Genomic DNA, 19,182 nt, shown 5'->3' with positions numbered 1-19,182 from the left:
ACATATATATATGTATATACATATATATACATACATATATATATACATATATATACATATATATATATATATATACATATATATATATACATATATATATATACATATATATATACATATATATATATACATATATATATATACATATATATATATATACATATATATATATATACATATATATATATATACATATATATATACATATATATATACATATATATATACACACACATATTTATATTAATGTTCTCAGCATGGCAAGCTATCAGAATTGACCTATGAATATTTTGATTCCAATAGAACCTGCATCTAAGACCACTTTCTCTTGAAAGCAGTTTTTCCTGTTATTTTCTAGCACATAATTCGCAAATATTCCAGCACTTGGTCTCTCTCAGCTGTAGATCAGTATATCAAAGTCATATTCTATGTGATCTCCTGATATTTCAGGCTGCGTGAAGAGCATGTTCTCACTGAAAGTGGTGGGATATACTCCAATGTAATTATTTTTGCACCACCACTTTGTTTCAACTTTGAAGACATAGTGTACATCCTCAAGACCCTGAATCGTATATTTTTGGAAATGGAAATTGCGGAGTCACAAGAAGTGTTTGATCTCTTAAGAAGCCAACCAGGAAGGTAAGAAAGTCTAAGCTACAAGTAGAAAAAAAATGTCTCTTGAATATATTTCACATCAACCATATGGTTGTGAATATATATTTTAGTAATCATTGGTTATATTTCTCTGATATATGCCTTCACCAATTTTACCTAATTATAACAATTTCTGTATTCACAATTGAGGGCCTACTTTAAGACCCAAGTTCCACTAAACAATGGCCATTCTTGTTAATAATTAATGCATTTTATTACTTTTCTTTCCCATAGGGTATATATACCCTCCAAGATTTTTTGGAAACAACATAAATTTTGTACATTTACTCGGGTTTATTGATTTCACATTATTACAAAATTAAAAATATTTACCTCTATCACAGATTTGAAAAATATTGCCCACTTCCACAGTGGAAGATCATATGGTCATGCAGAGGGTTCTCTTGACGTGGGATATTTTTTGTCCCTTGTCATGTTTTGGCATTTTTTTTTTGTCCTCTGGTAATGGCATAATAGAAATGCGGAGCTGCATTAATAACTGTAAAAATTATACATATTAGTTCTGATCGAGAGATGAAAGATATCATGAAATTTTATTTGATGACGTCTGCTGACAAAAACAATGGAGAGGATTTTGTAAAACCTTGTTTAGAAATCTCAGATTACTGGTAACATTTTGGTGAAACTAAAAATTATGGAAAAAGGAGAAATGTCATAAAAAATCTTAGCCCAAGAGTAAAGTGGCTAAGACACACAATCGGGTATAGTGAAAGTGCCAAAAAATTCCAAAATATTTAAAAATAATTCCAGTGTAGCTTGCAAAAACTGAATAACATGAATGACGTCCGCATCTTTTTATTCAAGATGCGGTGGTTTTCTGCATAAGAAAAAAATATTAATGAAACACCTGAAGAGATAAAAATGAGTCCTTCAGAAATTTTAGTTTCATGTTTAAGGTTCATCACTGCATCTCTTTTCCAATAACTGATTCTCAAATTATGAATAATCTAGTTCCAGGGATGGACCAGAAGTAATTTGGCCAGAATCACCAGGAGGAGTAATCAACACAGGGTCTGACTACTATTCCCTTGACTGAACTAATTGGATAGTGAATTATGAAATATCTGTTACTCGCATACATTACTTTTGTTGTTCAAAATTTCCATCAATATTTTTTCCATTTGAAAGATTTTATAATTTCTAAACTGTAAATGCATTTTCATTGTTTCATTAAATCTTAATTTGAAAATTTTAAGTTAAATTTTTCATATTCAGTTGTCATTTACTGGCTGAAAATAGGTAGGGAAGTGCTTTGGTTTTGCATGAATGTTTGTTCAAGCATGCAACTGCTACATAAACTCTTATTAGTTGGTTTATTATTGTCTACATTCACTATATATGTCATTTATGTCACATGAATCCTAGTAGTTGCCATATAAAATTCATTTCCCCTCATTCAATGCGGTTGTGCTTTCTCAGTGTCAGCGACTTTAGGTTTTGTGTGCCCTGTCATTCTAAATATAAACCCCTAAATTTTCTGGGAAAGCTATTAAAATATAAAACCAACTGGGATCTATTTTCAAGTTCTATTAAAATCACAGGGATATTACCATTTGCCTTACATATCAAATATCAGAGGCAATTGAGAAATACTAATTGGATATTATTTCTACCGGTAAATAAAATATTGAAAAAGTTAGGCAATTAAATATTTAATTTTCCCTTAATTCTTATAATAGTGATGAATTTGCTTTACCTATAGCTTTCTAGTTCTCATGAATGGTAACTCATACCAAATATAATATGATAGCAGGAGACATCAAGGTAAACTAAGAAATGAGGGAAAAGTAGCAACAACTTTACTAAATATAGGTAGCACATTAGTGGAGAGGAGAGCCCCACTTGACAAAATAATATTGTTTTAACTTAACAAATATAAATGTGGCAAATGGGCTGCACCTAAATTTAAATAAATTGAAAGGTAGTGACAGTTTGAAAAAGGTACAGCTTGAAGTCATTCTAAAGAATTATTTAAGTCTTGATTTGCAACACTCTGGGACTGGAAATACCTCACTAGCATTTGCAAACAAGGCCAGCAATCACACTAAAATGGTTGAAGATTATTACACCAATCCTTTTTGTAAGAATTTCTGATTTCATATTGATTTTTGCTATTTTCCCAAAGTTTATTTGTCTCATCACTGCAAGAACATCCTCCTTATAAGTAAATTTTGCACTAAGTAATGGTGAAGTTAAGGAAATTGATGTCGCGAGAATATTAGTAGTAGTATTTAGGGGAGGAGACTGACAGGTAAGGTCATTTGTGCCATTAGGGATGGACAGGAAAGAATGAAGGGTGGAGAGAAACCCAGTGTCGGCATTAGCCTACTCTTAATGAAAGGCGTCAAGGAGTCCACAGCTTAACGTCCCATCTGACGAATGGTGCACTCACTCAATGCCTGCCACAAAGCACTTCAAGTAGGGATCTGGATACTACTGAAAATATCTGCCACCACTGGGATTCTAACTCGGGCCCTCTGGGTGGAAATCTAGTATGTAAACCAGCGCATCATCCCAATCCCTTCAAGAGAAGTGTTCCGAATAGTCATTAATCAATAACTTTTCTATTTGGACATGTCAACCGGGATGGTTCACTAAAGTATAGTGTCTTATCCATTTGCTGTGGGTTTTCATGGCATGGCAAGCTATGACTGACTGGAACACTGTCCTGTCAGTGCAGAGAGCACTATTTATACAAGTCCCTCATCTTTCCTATCCCCACAATTCTCACCTTAATTTATCACAAATACATCTTTTGGATAATGGGTAGTTCTATTAGGACTTCTAAAATGTTGGTATATCTATCAATTGCTATGATTAAATATCTAGTAGAGTGTCAAGTTTTACAGAGAAGTCAATACAATTGTTGGGGATAAAAAAATGTCTTATCAGTAAAACTTCATCATCAGACTGCTGGATTATTTTACTCCCATAATTTATTATGAAATTGTATGCAACAATCACCCTTGCTCTTAGAAGTGAATGGGTAAAAGTACTCATAAAAACAATATGAGAATGAAAGCTCCACACATTACATAACACTCATAATTGCATGAAACTACACAAAATTACAATATTTTATTAAGTTGAAGCAATCACACAATCCATTTAAATGAACCGGCCCATAGACTTACAGACCTATTTTGTCTGGAATTATCAGTTACATTACTCACCCTTTTTATTTTCCATTGCAATTTTGTCACAAACACCAACTTCAAAAAGAATGCCCTGAAATGTGATGCAAAATATTATGATCCAATAGGTCAAAAGGAATACCATTAAGATTAATTTCTTAAGGGGATCGGAATGGAGCAGTGGCTAATGGACTGGCTTCCCACCCTGAGAGCCTGGATTTGAATCCCGGCGGCGACGTATATTTTTCAGTGGTGTCCCAATCCCTACTTGAGGTGCTTTGTGGAGGGAACTTTGAGTGATTATGGCATCTGTTGGATGAGACGTTAAGCTGTGGGCACCTTCAGGCCTTTTGTCAAGAGAAGGCTAATGTCGAAACCGGGTTTCTCGCTACCCTTCATTCTTTCCCATCCATACCCTATGGTGCAAATGACCTTGGCAGTCGGTCGCCTCCCCTAAATACTACTAAATAAATTTTAAGTGGGAGAATTCATGGTTACATATGAAATGGCATGACCATAGCTAATGAAACTTTCAAGAGACAAAACAAACGAAAAATCTTTGCAAAAATCATGTCATATATTCCTGTAAGATTCCTAAACATCAGTAAAAAAAGATGAGGAATATGAACAAGAAATTATTATAAATTTTTTTGCCTAAAGCCATTGACATAGCACACACAATTGATTGCACCACGATCATCATTATATGTATATTTCGGTGAACACATTCAGGAAAGATATGTTTAAAGCCTTAAGTATTCCATTTTATTATTTTTATGATTTATATTTTGCTTATAATCTACAGCCTTTCAAATTTATTTTTCTATCATTACTCTGTTCAACCACTTCTGAATGGAAGCGCCATGGCTTTGCTTATACCTGGATGCAACCCACAAGGCATGACTCCAATCACTTCCGTGAAGAATGCTGCAAAAGGATAGCATATCATTTTATTGAAGGGCAGTATGACAAGGTTTGTTTTAAATGAGCAATGTCAGCGATACATTGGAATATTTAATATGTAACAGTAACATATTAAAATATGGACAGTATAATTCAATATAAATGCAATAAGAATAGCTAAAACACAGAGACAAATACAATGAATTTCAATATTGAATAAAAAAACGAACAAATAATCAAAAACATGAATAAAGGCTAACAGATAGTTGATGGTAGAGTCTTAAAAGTGTCTTTATAAATTCATTTCTTAGACAATCATATTTATTATAACAGTTTTCCAATTATTAAAATATGCCATCCTTCATTTATGTAAAGAGCTCAGTACAATGGGCTAATGTACTTAAATTTACAGGATTAAAATTCAAGCATCAATGATTATCAATAATATTACCTCAAATGAAAAAAATAAATTTGCAACATTTTTCAAAACTAATAATGGAAATGCTTTTAATGACATTCCTTGGAATGATATACAATGAGACAAGCAACATTTTTTATCAAGTCACAGGCTTTGCAAAAAACGATCCAGCTTTGTGGGTAGAAGAAAATGATCTGATGATGGGTATACTATTTGGGATGCGTACATTCTTTTTAAAGCAAAATGTTTTGATTTGGGAACCATTTTTCTTCCTACATGAATTCAGATTTATTGAAAAATTTGTGAGTTTTATTTAATTGGGGGAAGTACGAACAAAATGATGACACTAATGTTTTTCTTTCAAGACACAAAATGAACTGGAAAAAAAACATTGAGTTTCTCGAATTTTCAAGGGCTTCGTTGCCTACCACTCATTAGGAATGTCTTTCAAAGCTTCCAATGGCCAAAACTTGTTTGCATGCTATGCTGTAAACATCAATAACCAAAGAGTTATCACTAAATGAAATAAACAGAACATCTATAAGTATTTGAAAACAAAGTTCAAAATAAAGAGTCCAAGTTGCAGTCAATCTATCTCTTCATGTCACCAAGAATTACAATTTTATTTATAACACAAGAAAATCATAACATATCAGCATATAATTAATTATTACAGTTTTACTTCTGAGTGGCAAAACTTACTAAGACAGTCCACTAAGAACACACAAGTGCATTAAGTGAATTCTTATGCTCGAATTTATTCCATTTCCAACATACAATTTTATTTCTCAGTGGCAAAAAATTACTAAGAGAGTCCACTAAGAACACACAAGTTGATTAAGTGAATTCTTATGCTCAGATTAATTCAATTTCCAACATCCAGGGTCTGTAAATGACTTTTCAGATTGAAAAAATTCCTCACTCTACATATTGTGACAAATGAAAACCATTGGAGGCAGTAACTTAGGTTTAAACTTGGTGCCACATTAGCTTATTTCTTCACAGATTGATCTCTCCATCGAGCTAAATTTATCAGTGGTAGAAAATGATTTCGCTCAAAGTTATTACAAAAATATTTGTAATCACTAATGAACTAATTAAATGAAATTCATTATAAAACATTTTCAGGTTGTTTGATATGGTATTTATTTTTTTAAAGAACCTAATGTATGCACCATGACTAATGAAAACTTGGAATAGGAAAATTCATTTACAGGCATATGTTGCATTTACTAACAATGCATCCTCAACATATATTAAGGACTTCAAGAGCATTGGACTTGCACAATACACAACCAATAGACAAAATCTCCTGTAAATGTTGTATAAAATTGGCTGTTATAAAGAATTAGCAACAGGAACCTAACTAGAAAAATAAAAGAATTAGATAAGAGGTACAGACACCTTTATTTAAATATTTTGATTTCTTTAACAAGAGCATGTCATACAATAAGAAAAAAACAACCCATTGGGCTAAAAATATTGAGTATGACATAAAAAAAATGCTAAATAAGGAATGTCTTTTAGGGTGATAAATTTTGGCATTGAAAAAAATAAACCACACATCACATTGAGGTATCTTGTTCACTTTCTTTATCTTTTGATGTATTAACATGATTACCGGATGTTGTCACAGCACAGGAAATCAGTACATCTCCATTTTTTACACATGGAAACGTAAATGAACCTAAACTTTTATAAAAAATTATCATCAGTCTCACTTGTAAATAGGCACAGAGCATCCAAATGTCATTTTAACAAATAATGTTATAATAGATGGTTATTATTCCAATTTATTCCCACTCCACTGTCCCAGGAGGCTTTGTTGTAAGGTCATACAAAACTCGTGAAATTCCCGGAACTTTTGAAATTTCCCACATCATTTTTTTGGCCATCTGAAAAATTAATATTAGAAATTGCGGGTCAATACATAAAAAATTATACCATCAACGAAACCTAAATAAAATATAATATATGTAATAAAAAAAATGGTAATCCTCTATAAAGAGATCTACAACATATTCAAAATGGTGAAATTCATAACTCCTGCAATACTTGCCTAAAGAGGTGCAAATAAGTTATATAAGAAACCATTCTAGCTCAAATTACTATTTGCCCTTAACCTAGAGAAGCTAAAACTTAGAGGCCATATTAAATGTGAGGGTATGTTTTAATATAAGTGTATACAGTACACTCCAAAATCTCATAAGAAGAAATTGCTTAACACACCTTCACCCTGTGATATGACAATGAATGTTAATGATATTAAAGACATTTATTTATGTCAATAAAATAATGCCAGATAAGAGTCCCATTATAATTTGAAGCGAAGAAGAACTTTCCCAAAATGGCAACATACAAAAATGATTTGATAGACCAGTATTTAGATCCCCGATTTCTACCAATGATATATGTTATATTAACTGTTGAAGTTGCCATTCATACAGGCCAACAATATTAAAAATTGGAACTGAATTTTCACGACGATATTAGTTCCTGCATATACCAGGAAGCAATGCCCTGATTACTCAGATGTATTTGAAACAGTTCCTAAAAAAAGAAATATTCTGCTTATACACATCAATTTGCTTAGAGGAAAGTTATTCTCTGGTGAAAATTGTCTCACAGGATATCACCATTTCCTCTCAAAGAACAAAAAATAAATAACAAGAATCCATATTATAATAAATTATGAATAGGTTTACAAGAAATTCATGAAATTTTCCAATTCAGAGCATTTAAAAACATGACATGATAAATAAGTGAACAATGAATAAACCTCATCTCGCTTGTAAGCATACAAATGACATCACTCAATACAATCAAAAAGACATTAATGATGGATTAATGTTTTCATGTTCCCTTAAATTATTATTTCAAAATGCTATACCATATCTCTGTGATGGACTTACTCAATATCCATAACCCATTCAATGAAACCATTAAATATTGCAACAAAAACACAAGTGGAAATCTGTGTAATATTAAAAAAATTATTTTTCTTATATAAATGGAGAGGAATTGGATATCAATATAATGGGGTATGACACACACTAATGAAAAAGACTTGATGACAGACTTACATCTGGCAATAATCCATCCGTACTCTTGCCTGGAATAGCAGGATGACCTGTCATGAAGTCACTGGTGATGAATGGTCTGATGACACAAGAGTGTTGACATGAGGGGAGTCTTGTGGTTTGGTCTCTATCAAAATGTATCGGAATCAGTATCACCGGCATCTGTGAGACTTTGAAATGTGGATCTGCAGCAGCTAGGACCTAAAAATGGAATTATTATGTAAAGCATAAAGACTTCTAGAACTTCCATTATCTAAATGCACAAAAACAGGCACATTTATCAACTCAATGATAACTCTAATGAGACTATATTGTCTTATTAATATTGGAGATCACAAACAGACTAGCTATATTTCAATCTACCACAAGATTTAATTTACAATAGCAACACTTCATGCAATTCCTTAAAATCTCCTAGTTTAGTACATATTTCCTCAGTCATGATTACAAAAGTCCAACGGCCCTGAACTTTATTTTAACTCCCTATTTTCCAGTCATATTGAAAGTAAAAATCTGGCTGGATAAGATAATGGCAATTAGATATATTGAATTTACAGTAGAAGCCTGATAAAATGATTAGGGCATAAGAATCTTGGCATTACCAGTAATGGCAGGGCTTATGAATGGCATCTACACAGGTCATTTTATATCATGAGAGAATTAACATCTGCAAAAACATGGAAATTGTAAAACTGCACCTTTATTACATGGAAAACACCTGAAGGAGGGAGCATGATTCATAATTCTCCAAGCAAATATAATTTTCATGGCTCACTTGTTTTCTGGTGGATAGCATTTCACATGGCATACGGCATCATCATTGCTTGTAAACAGATATGAATAACCATTCTATATGCCACAGAATCTGCTCTTTTCAGTTGATTTTGTCAGCAGAGATCAGCAGCTGGGAAAGGTATTATAACCAGCTATATCAAGAGCATAAATAATGGAAATGAAACAATTCTTTTACAACTTCTTTCCGACCAAAACTCTCCGGATAATGTGCCACCAAAATGTGATGGATAGAGAGGATTACTGCGATGTCAAAAAAATATCTATAATCCAACTTTGAATTTATATTTAGTTCCAAAGGTAATTGACTGCAAAACGTGAGAAATGCTTTACATCAATGTTTCTGCTTGTATCTTTGCCCAGTGCTAGCGAAGAGGACACAAGGTTTTGCCAGATGGCAGAAAATTTTGAGCAATGGCAACAATATGAAAGAATGAAACATGATGGCATGTTTACCTGCTTGTGTGAGCATTTTAGCTCTGCAATTTGTTGGAAATGAGGTTTAAGTGCCTAATTTTATTAAAATAGCATTAGCTAAAGTAGGTTGTCAGTAATATTGCTCCACAAATATGATATCCATTATAAATATTTAAATGTTAACAATTATATTAAAAAGGCAAACATTAAATTTTTTTAAGTCTAAGCTTTAATATATTTCATTATTAATCCATTCCAAGATGAGATCTAGAGCTTAACGCTGATGACAGCTATGCTTGTGATATCACACTAGTATAATTACTGAGATGAGCTGCCAAAACTTTCTATACATATTAACACAATACAACAATGGATATCCAGCAAGGTCATTAAAATGAATGATAAAATTATTATTATTAGTTTCCTGGGTGATATCCTCATAACTGTGACATAAAATGCCCACAGTGAAGACTACAGGGTGCGGTTGGTGGTTATCTACGACCAAATTTCAATTTGAATTTCCCACCATATCAAAGTTCCACTGGAGGTTGCAATTGGCATTCTTGAAAGCTATAGGAATCTAGTAAACAGTCATAACCTCAAAATGGCCGAGATATTACATACAAGTGCGGAGTACAATCGAAGAGCCACTATCATCGAAAGTGTTCGTGCTGGGCGTTCGCCCAGTGAAATAGTTCAATTCTTTGGGTACCCCAGATCAACTGTTTACGATATTATGGCTAAGTATAATGCTTCGGAGAAGTCAGGGGAAGGTTTTGCTAACCCAACGAGGAAACCTCATTTGAGGAAATGCTAAGGCGCTAATTTGCAAAATTGCAAACTTTGAAGAATGTAGTGAAACCGTGAAAGGTAACTGTGGCCTCGGGGAGACAATGTGTCTTTCAACAGGATGGTGCACCAGCTCATAAAGGTCATTTAGTTCAAAACTGGCTCTCAAATAACATTGACATGTTCTGGTCAAAGGAGTTCTGGCCCCTGAATAGCCCGGACTTGAACGCCTTCGACTATTATGTTTGCAGGGTAATCGAAAGTCACCAATAAGACTAGGCACCCTAATGTCGCACTTCTACGCACAGCTATCGTAGCAGCATTCGTGAATATGGACAGGGCTATATTAAAGAGTAAGTGCGATCGATTCAGGACAAAATTGAAGGCAGTCATTGCAGCTGAAGGGGGTCACATTGAGTAATGTTACTCTTGATAGATACCACTACTTGTATGTAAAAGAATTTTCATTTTCATTTGTATTTTTTTAATAAATTTTCTTTTAAACTAAAGTTTCATTTGTTCGGATTTAATTTCCGTACCCTGTTCATTCTGAAAAGTCATACCAATTAGCTAACATGTGATTATTTAATTACCTTTGGAGATAACGATCATTCTATATACTGAGCAATTATTTAAGGATCAAATCAGGCTTCCACTGTACATATAAAATGACTGTGATTCCAGGGCATAATATATGAAAAAAATATTTTCTATATAGAATATTATGTTCTTTGTCCTAATATATTTCGCGTAATTTTAGTACTCAAATCAATGTGTCCCTATCATAATCACACTTTACATTGAGAGCATAGGAACTATTTCTTCACTAGAAAGGTTTACATTTCCACATTAACAGGCTTGTACAATCATGAGAGATTCATGTTTTGAATAACATGATAAATTATTTCATTTTCATGGTAATACACACCTGGTTGGCAACATGGTCAGCTTGGCGAAGAGTTCCTATGACATGCTGAGTCAAATAAGTCGGTGTTATGTCGAGCACCTGCTCCCTAACCATTGGACCCAAAACAGCACATACACGATTTATATTTGGACATAGGCGCAGCACCAGTTTGGCCATAAGCTGCATGTTTTCCCAATACGTTGGGCCTCCCATAAAGCAACTTTCTTCACATCCCTCGTCGGTTGATAGAGCTACGATGTAACTGTATGATCGACAGTCACCCTATAATTAGATAATACAAATAAATGTCTCAAATGAAAAAAAAACATAGTATACTCATTAAGATTTAGCAAAAAGTATACTGAAAGTGGACATAAAAAACAAGTAAATAATAATTTGCTGGTAATCTTCATTTTTTTCATGAAAAGCACCCTACTCCAAGACTACCCTGGATGGCACAAGCTCTAATTGATGCGGTTCATTTGTTCATCAAGTATTGATAACAATTGGAAATTTAAGGAGCGTATTAGACAGCATGTATGACCCACAAATCTGTGCTAGAACAATTGAAAGTTTACCTAATTTTTTATTTATTTATTCAATGACTATTGTTGCAAGATTGAGACTTTATAGCCACTTGTTACACCTAAACCATACACATTACAATGAATACAATTACAAAAATCCATGCCCTAGGTGGAGGAAAACCCATCTAAGGGGGAATTGAACCTATAACTTCTATGTTGGCAGGTGTGGATGCTACTTCACTGCCACTGGGGCCAGCAAACCTTATCTAGTAAATTATGAAGACATTGCCTTACCTGAACTCCTACACTCCGAATGGGCAACAAGGTCGCAGCCCAAGGCTGTTTCCTTGTTATATTTTGTAATTCTATTTTCTCTTCATCAGATGTTATGCTTGCTATTCGAACAAGCAGGGCATGTTTCTGAAAATTTGATAATAAAAAGAAGTTATCCATATTTTCTCAACTCTTCAGTTGTTTATTAACCAATTTCACAACAACATTGCCACTTTGTGACAAATATTGGTAAGCTTATAATAGAAGAGAAATAGACACACATGAACGAATTAAAATGTCACTTGACCGAGCATTCATCTTCCAAAAATTTAATCAGGTAACAACTTTGTTTAATGTTAATGCATCATTAGGCAAAAACAACCTCTCTGCCTTAAGTTTCATGCAAAAAAAGCAAAATATTCAATCCACCCATTATGAATAAATTAAATTTTTACTCAACCTTCTGCACCATTTGGTCATATTCAGCCACAACTTTAATGAGCAATTGAGTTTCAGAAAAGTCACGCTCCATATATGGTTCTTGAGCACAAAGTATTCTAATAGCCAAACCAGGTCCAGGGAAAGGATGCCTGTTGACTACAGCAGGGGGAAGCCCCAGGCTTACTCCAAGTGCTCTGACCTAAAGATATACAAATACAAACAAAAAAATAAAAAAACTTCTCAGGGAAGTAGCCAAGGAATACATCAACTGATTTGGAAAATTATAATTCTCTCCACTCTTAAAAAATTAATTGAAATAAACTCCTGAACAGAATTACTTAAAGTCTTACACAGGCCTGAAAAAATATTTTCTTTTGAAGTGTCCACTTCTACTTTTGAAAAAATATATCCATCCATAAACTTGTAAAGAAAATGTGCCGAAAATTATTGGCAGGCTGTCTTAATCCTAGATGGTCCACTGCAGAATGTAAAATCCATCTATCATTTACCAATATAATTAAAATATGATCTTTATTAACAATTTCATTAGAACAGCTAAGGGATTTCACCCATGAAAATACATATGTGTAATCACAATCAAGATTTTGAAGCACAACTGTCTAGTGATAAATTAATAATTGTCATTAACTGCTAAAAGCTGTTTGACTTGCACAATTTTTCAGAACTATGGGAAATTCCAAAGAAACTGCGGGAGATGCCGCAACAGTAACTTTTAACGGAGTCAACCGCTAATGTGCATTTCAATGCAACATTTTCAGAGCGTAAAAATCATTCGCCTTGACTGGGACTCGAACCCAGATCCCTCCATATCCGGTCGAGTGCTTTAGCCACTTAAGCTACCGAGGCGTCCTCGGTAGCTTTAATTGTTGACAGCTGTTTTGATTGGACGGGTTTTAGCTTATCTTCGATTTTTGCCTGTTCCAAAAAAATGGATCAAAGAATCTGTATCAAATTTTGCGTGAAAAATGAAATGAAGTGCGATGATGCATTCCGAATGTTGACTGTGGCATATGGAGAAGCTACCTTGGACTGAAGCAGCATTTATCGGTGGTACAAAATGCTCTCAGAGGGCCGAGAAGATGAGAACAATGAAGAACGTGCCGGACGCCTGAGCACTTCAACAACAGATGAAAACATTGATGAAGCGAAAAAAAAACATTGGCCAATCATCGAATCACCGTTAAAGAAGTTGCTGAGGACCTATCATATCGATTTGCTCGTGCCATTTGATTTTTACCGATGATTTGGGCATGACAAGGGTAGCCGCGAAATTCGTACCAAAATTGCTCAATTTCAACCAAATACCGCAACTACCAAAATTTGCTCAAGAGGGTCATAACTAGTGAGGAATGGTTATGACGTGGAAACTAAAGCTCAATAATCAAGGGAAGCTGCAACACAAGCCAAGACCAAAAAAAGCATGCCAAGTTCGGTCAAATGTTAAAGTTTTTCTTACAGTTTTCTTCGATTGCAGGGGCATGGTGCATCATCAGTTCTTGCCACAGGGTACAACAGTAAATAAGGATTATTCTCTGCAAGTTATGCCCAATTTGCACAAAGCAATCTGCCACAAACACCCGGATATGAGGAAGAACAAAAATTGGCTTTTGCACCATGACAAGGCCCCTGCTCACACATCGTTACTGGTGCGCGAATTTCGGCCAAAAACAACACACCTATCATGCCACAGCCACAGTATTCCCCAGACCTGGCCCCCATTGACTTTTTCTTATTCCCAAAACTGAAGAGGCCCATGAAAGGACGACGCTACCCTACGATTGGCGAGATAAAGACTGCATCCAAGTAGGAGCGGAACACGATCACAAAAAATGATTTTTCGAAGTGCTATGAGGATTGGAAAAAATGTGGCATAAGTGTATAATATCTAAGAGGGATTATTGTCAAGGGGACAAAATAGATATACATTAATAAATAATTTTTGAAAACACACAGAAGTTGCGATACTTTTTGAACAGACCTCTTAAGTTATGTCATTAGTCACTTGTTAAGCTAGTCATTTTTAAGACTAATATTGTTGCTCAATATATGAATTCATCGCTATGCAAGGTGCTTATTAAGCAAGGTTCCTCTGTAATAACCCGACTCTGAATAGATTTGGTCGCACCTGCTATGGCAGCTTGTTTCTATCAACTGTTCCAGTGGCATCTTCGAATTGCTAATGATCACGCATTTTTCCAAACTTACGTTCAAACATATTATTGGTGATTTTTTTCAAGCAAAGTTTAACAATATTTTGTGCATGCTTTTAAAAATGACCCGAATAAAAATCAGTAAGAAGAAAGCCATATGAGAATAAAAATAACAGTAAAAATGAAAAATAAAACCAATGAAAACTGGTAACAAGGTATGAGCGAGGCTGCTCTTGTATGTACATCAACGAATGGCCTCTTCTTCAAGAACATGGACAAGACTAATGAGATAGATGCTTCAAATGGAGTGACAAGAGTACCTTTGGAATGGTTACTTATTCTAAATGATGTCTAAAGGTTGCTTCTCATATGGATAAATTACATGAAAGCAATATATCATACAAAAGCAATTGCAATGCGACACCATTAATGAGAATATAATTTGCGAGAAGGGGCAAGTGATTTTCGCCGACCTCATTTATAAGATGTCAGGATCATCAATGGCTGAACAAGTATTTAAGGGGAGCCGTGCATAGCTTGAGAAGTTAACTAGAAGAACCATCATTTATGGCATTATGAAGCAACAAGCTGAGTCAGAGGCAGCATAAAACGCCATCAGTGTCTTCAAAAAGCTTATAGATTCTAAGAGTTACCTGCCACAAGTTTTTGTGACGAGAAGGTTCTCTTTGGGAAGAAGATGCCGAAGCAAACCTATATTTGTTCAACAATGCTATTTTGCACTAATGCAAGTGGCAATTGGAAAATCAAACCCGTACTTGTTTACCATTCAGAAACTCCATGAGCCTACAAGAACTGTTAAGTCCAAAACAGCAGGTTAAATGTGATTCGGAAGTTACAGGAAACATTGGCATCATACCATTCATACGAAGCATCGCCCTAATAAGGAAATGGTGATGCACACCATAAATTTATTTAATGATCATTCTGAATGGCATTTTACCAAATTTTGAAGCATTGGTAAAAACAAATTTCGCTACACAGCTTTCTAGTAGAAAGGAATTAGGTTTGTATCATAATTAATTGGCAATTTATTTAGATTTTTTTCCTTTTACAAATCGAATTGGCATTTCCAATTGTTTCATTCTGTGATTAAAAAAATGGTCAACATTATTCACGATCCTAAACAATGCATAAATAATTTTCTTTTTTTCATGGTATCAAAGCTCAACCTTTTGAACGTTCATCTTAAGGAATAAGACAAACTTTGTAAAATTCACCCAAAAAAAATTTGGTGAATTTTACGAAGCTTGCGTAATTCCACATAATTTTCTTTAAATAAACCTTGAGCATAATTAATTTTTTCAGCATGGAAAGTATTATCGTATTTCACATTAATTTTTACGTGAAAAGTTGTTTCACTAAAGAGTGAAGACTTCTGCTTTACGAGAAATATTGTGGAACATATTATGTTCTTTTTATGAGTTTCTACTGTATTTGTATTTACTCGACATCCTCCGCCTTTTATGGATTTCCCACTACAACTTCCTCTCTTCACCAACCCTGTTCAAAACCTCAGTGTTTGTCTTGCTCTCTGCTAACCTTATTTTCTTCATTCTTCATCTCACCTAAAATTTCAAAAGGCACTATTGTATAAGGCTTGACTATGAGGAAATTCATTTTTGAATCAAAGACAAATACTAGGTATTTTTCACATAATCCTTTATTTGGGAAAACAGCTGTTAAACGCCATGTTTAGATTATCAAAATTAATGTTTTCTTGCAATTTATGAAGGTTGCTATTTATATTTACAGCCTAATAATGAAAAGACAGTAATTTATCGTTGAAAATGGCTCTTTAGTGTTCGAAAGTATCCTCCGTGATAATAAATACACTTTTGCAAGTGCTGGAACCAATTTTCATGGCACTTTTTCCACTCCGATTGAGGTACCTCCAAAACATGGTTTCTGAATGAATCAACAGCTTTTTCAGACACCGAAAAACGTTGGCCACACAATTTTTTCTTGATAAACAGGAATAAAATGAAGTCAATATGTACTAAATCAGGGATGCACAGAGGATGACCCATCAATTCGACGTTTTGGCTAGTCAAATACGTAGTTGCTTCTGCCGATCTATGAGAGCTTGCATTGCTATGATGAAGAATGATCCTTTGTTGCTGCTTCTTTATCCATATTTCACCAAGCACTTATGGAAAACAAACGCTCGTGTACCATTGAAAATTCACAGTTCTACGTAACTCTAATGGTAGGGTTGCCATATGTCCAGTTATTCCGAAGAAATAGGCAATCACTTGCTTTGTGCACAAATCATTTTTGTCAGATTTGGCTCGTCTTGGAAGACCCATACAGTGGATTGCTATTTTGTTTCGGGCTCATACACATAGATCCGAGATTCGTCACCTGTGTAGATGTTATACACAGATTTTGATGCACCACGATTGTATTTCTTCAGCATTTCTTTGCACCAATTGACACAAGCATCTTTTTGAGCTTTTGTCAAATTATGTGGGATCCAACGCGAACAAATTTGTTTCACAGCTAAATGTTCATGCAATATCTTATTAATGCTGGTCATACTAATCCCCAAGGATGCCACAATCTCACGATAAGTCACATGACGATCTTCCTTCACTATTTCTTGTACAGCATCAATGTTTTCTGGTGAAACAACTGATTTTGGATGACCTTCACAACTTTGGTCGCTGAGTGAACGGCATCCATGATGGATTTCGTTGTACCAGCATTTCACAGTGGCAAAAGATTGGGCTTCATCACCAAAAGTGGAGATCAGTTGATAGATGCACTCCTGTTTTGGTAATCCACATCAAAAGTCATAAAAAATCATCGCACGAAAGTATTCACGAGTTACCTCCATTTTTTGCTGAGACAAAATTTGAGCCACAGTAAACAACACAAGTGGTGATCAAACAAAAACATTTCTGAAGAAAGTTAACGTTAAAAGGGTCAAACTTTCATATGGAAACGTCAGATGGTGCCTAGAGCACGAAGTGTTATCAGGGCTCAAGACATAAATAGCAACCGTTGTACAGCATTTTTAAGATGTCTTATAAAATTTCCTATCATTCCAATGCATGTGGAAACCCATATTAATACGATTTCATTTTTCTGCAATTCAGTTTTCCTGTTATTTGCATCACTAAGCACTGGATTAAAAATTGTTCATATACATTTACACCTAGAAAAGATGGGAGAGAGCAGCAATATGAATGGTTTTAGCAAAGAATTTGAATATGGCTGGTAATAGTGACAGAAATGCAAAGTACTTGAACTTGTAATCTCAGTCTGCCAGGGTAAGATTTATGCAATGAAATAAATAAATTGCCCAGCTAAGAGTCAGCACTGTAATTTATGCATTGCAAGAACACCTGTGGAAGATTATTCTAATAACACACAAGCTAAAATTATGTGGAATGAAAATGACATTGATCCAAACAAAAGAATGAAAAACGCTAGAACTGGTTACTGACATCTAAGGTCATTTGCACTGCCTCGACACAACAAATTTTGAAATTTGCTTAAGTGCATCAAAACGGTACCGGATTTCTAATGGCGAGATAGCTCAGATTCTCAAGTGTTTAGTTTTCCTCAATTACTCGGGACCATAAATTTTATACTAGACAATAGAAAGATAAGACAAAAAACAACATTTTCAGTAGGGGCAAAATTGAACATCTGGAACAAATTGATTCTCATGATTGAATTTTTATTGATCTGGCAACACATCTAAGATATCAGGGCTCTACACTGAATAAAATAGTGAAAAATCACGATTGAATTCTGAAACATGCAAACCAGTACAAATATTTGTCTAAAAAGAGAAAGCATGTAAAAAATTTCAAGTATGAAGAATCTCTGAAAGAGTGGTATCTAACTTGTAAGGCATCAAAATCAAAGGCCTCTAAATTGTAAGGTTTCAAAATACAATTAAAAATACTTTTTCCTCCAAAATTCAATTTATCCTCAAAACTTAATTTTACACCTTTTCACTGTTTCCTTCAAAAAATAAATTCAGGGTAATGCTGCATACAAGGTTTCATTAGTATTAATAATCATATTGGAGTGAAATTGTATGGAATGAAAATTATTCAATTAAGACAAATGCACTCCATGGTTCAAAGCAGGGGCAGATCCAAGATTCGATTAAAAATGGGATTGAGGTTAAAGGTTTGATCAAGAGTTGAATTTCATCACAAAAAAATTGAAGTTTACCAGTCGATCAAAACTTCTTTATGCTGGGGTCTAGATTTCCAAAACATGGATGCTAGATTGTTCACTTTTATAAAAGAATTAAGTGATTGATAAATATTTGAAAAAAGAGCAAGTGGTTAACCTAAAAATCATAGAAATATAAACCTACCTCATCTTTGTGAAAATCTTTAAGTGGTTCCACAACTCTCCCCTCTTCTCGAAGTTTACGAATGAGATCACAATCATTATGATGTGTCTTAATTGTATCTGCTTTCCCACTTGCAAGTGCAGATGCAGATTCTATCAAATCTGGTCGTAATGTACCCTGTGCTAAGAAAACATCTTCTGCTTTAAGATCCATTTCTGATATCACTTCATTAGCAACCTGAAAACATGAAAAAAAAACTATATTAACTCAGTAATTAGTATTTATCAGGATACCATACACTTGACTCATCAACCAA

General features: G+C 34.2%; 1 protein-coding gene across 3 annotated transcripts in view; it reads right to left on the bottom strand.

The window, feature by feature from the left end:
- Positions 1–4,839: 4,839 nt before the first annotated feature.
- Positions 4,840–19,182, bottom strand: part of bur (GMP synthase burgundy) — a 32,205-nt gene continuing 17,862 nt past the window's right edge. For all 3 annotated transcript variants that reach the window (XM_071594570.1, XM_071594571.1, XM_071594569.1), the window contains 6 exons: positions 18,888–19,103; positions 12,376–12,555; positions 11,937–12,062; positions 11,137–11,397; positions 8,214–8,411; positions 4,840–7,025 (listed from right to left, as the gene is read on the bottom strand). In XM_071594570.1, coding sequence (XP_071450671.1) covers positions 6,924–7,025; positions 8,214–8,411; positions 11,137–11,397; positions 11,937–12,062; positions 12,376–12,555; positions 18,888–19,103 — 1,083 coding nt within the window. In that variant the 3' untranslated portion in view covers positions 4,840–6,923. The remainder of the gene's footprint in view (positions 7,026–8,213; positions 8,412–11,136; positions 11,398–11,936; positions 12,063–12,375; positions 12,556–18,887; positions 19,104–19,182) is intronic.

Source organism: Hetaerina americana, unplaced genomic scaffold, assembly GCF_022747635.1.
Source record: "Hetaerina americana unplaced genomic scaffold, ioHetAmer1.1.p SCAF_636, whole genome shotgun sequence".
In the NCBI taxonomy this organism is placed as follows: domain Eukaryota; kingdom Metazoa; phylum Arthropoda; class Insecta; order Odonata; family Calopterygidae; genus Hetaerina; species Hetaerina americana.
The sequence above is the reverse complement of the archived record's forward strand: the minus strand, read 5'-3'. Positions and strand labels throughout refer to the sequence as shown.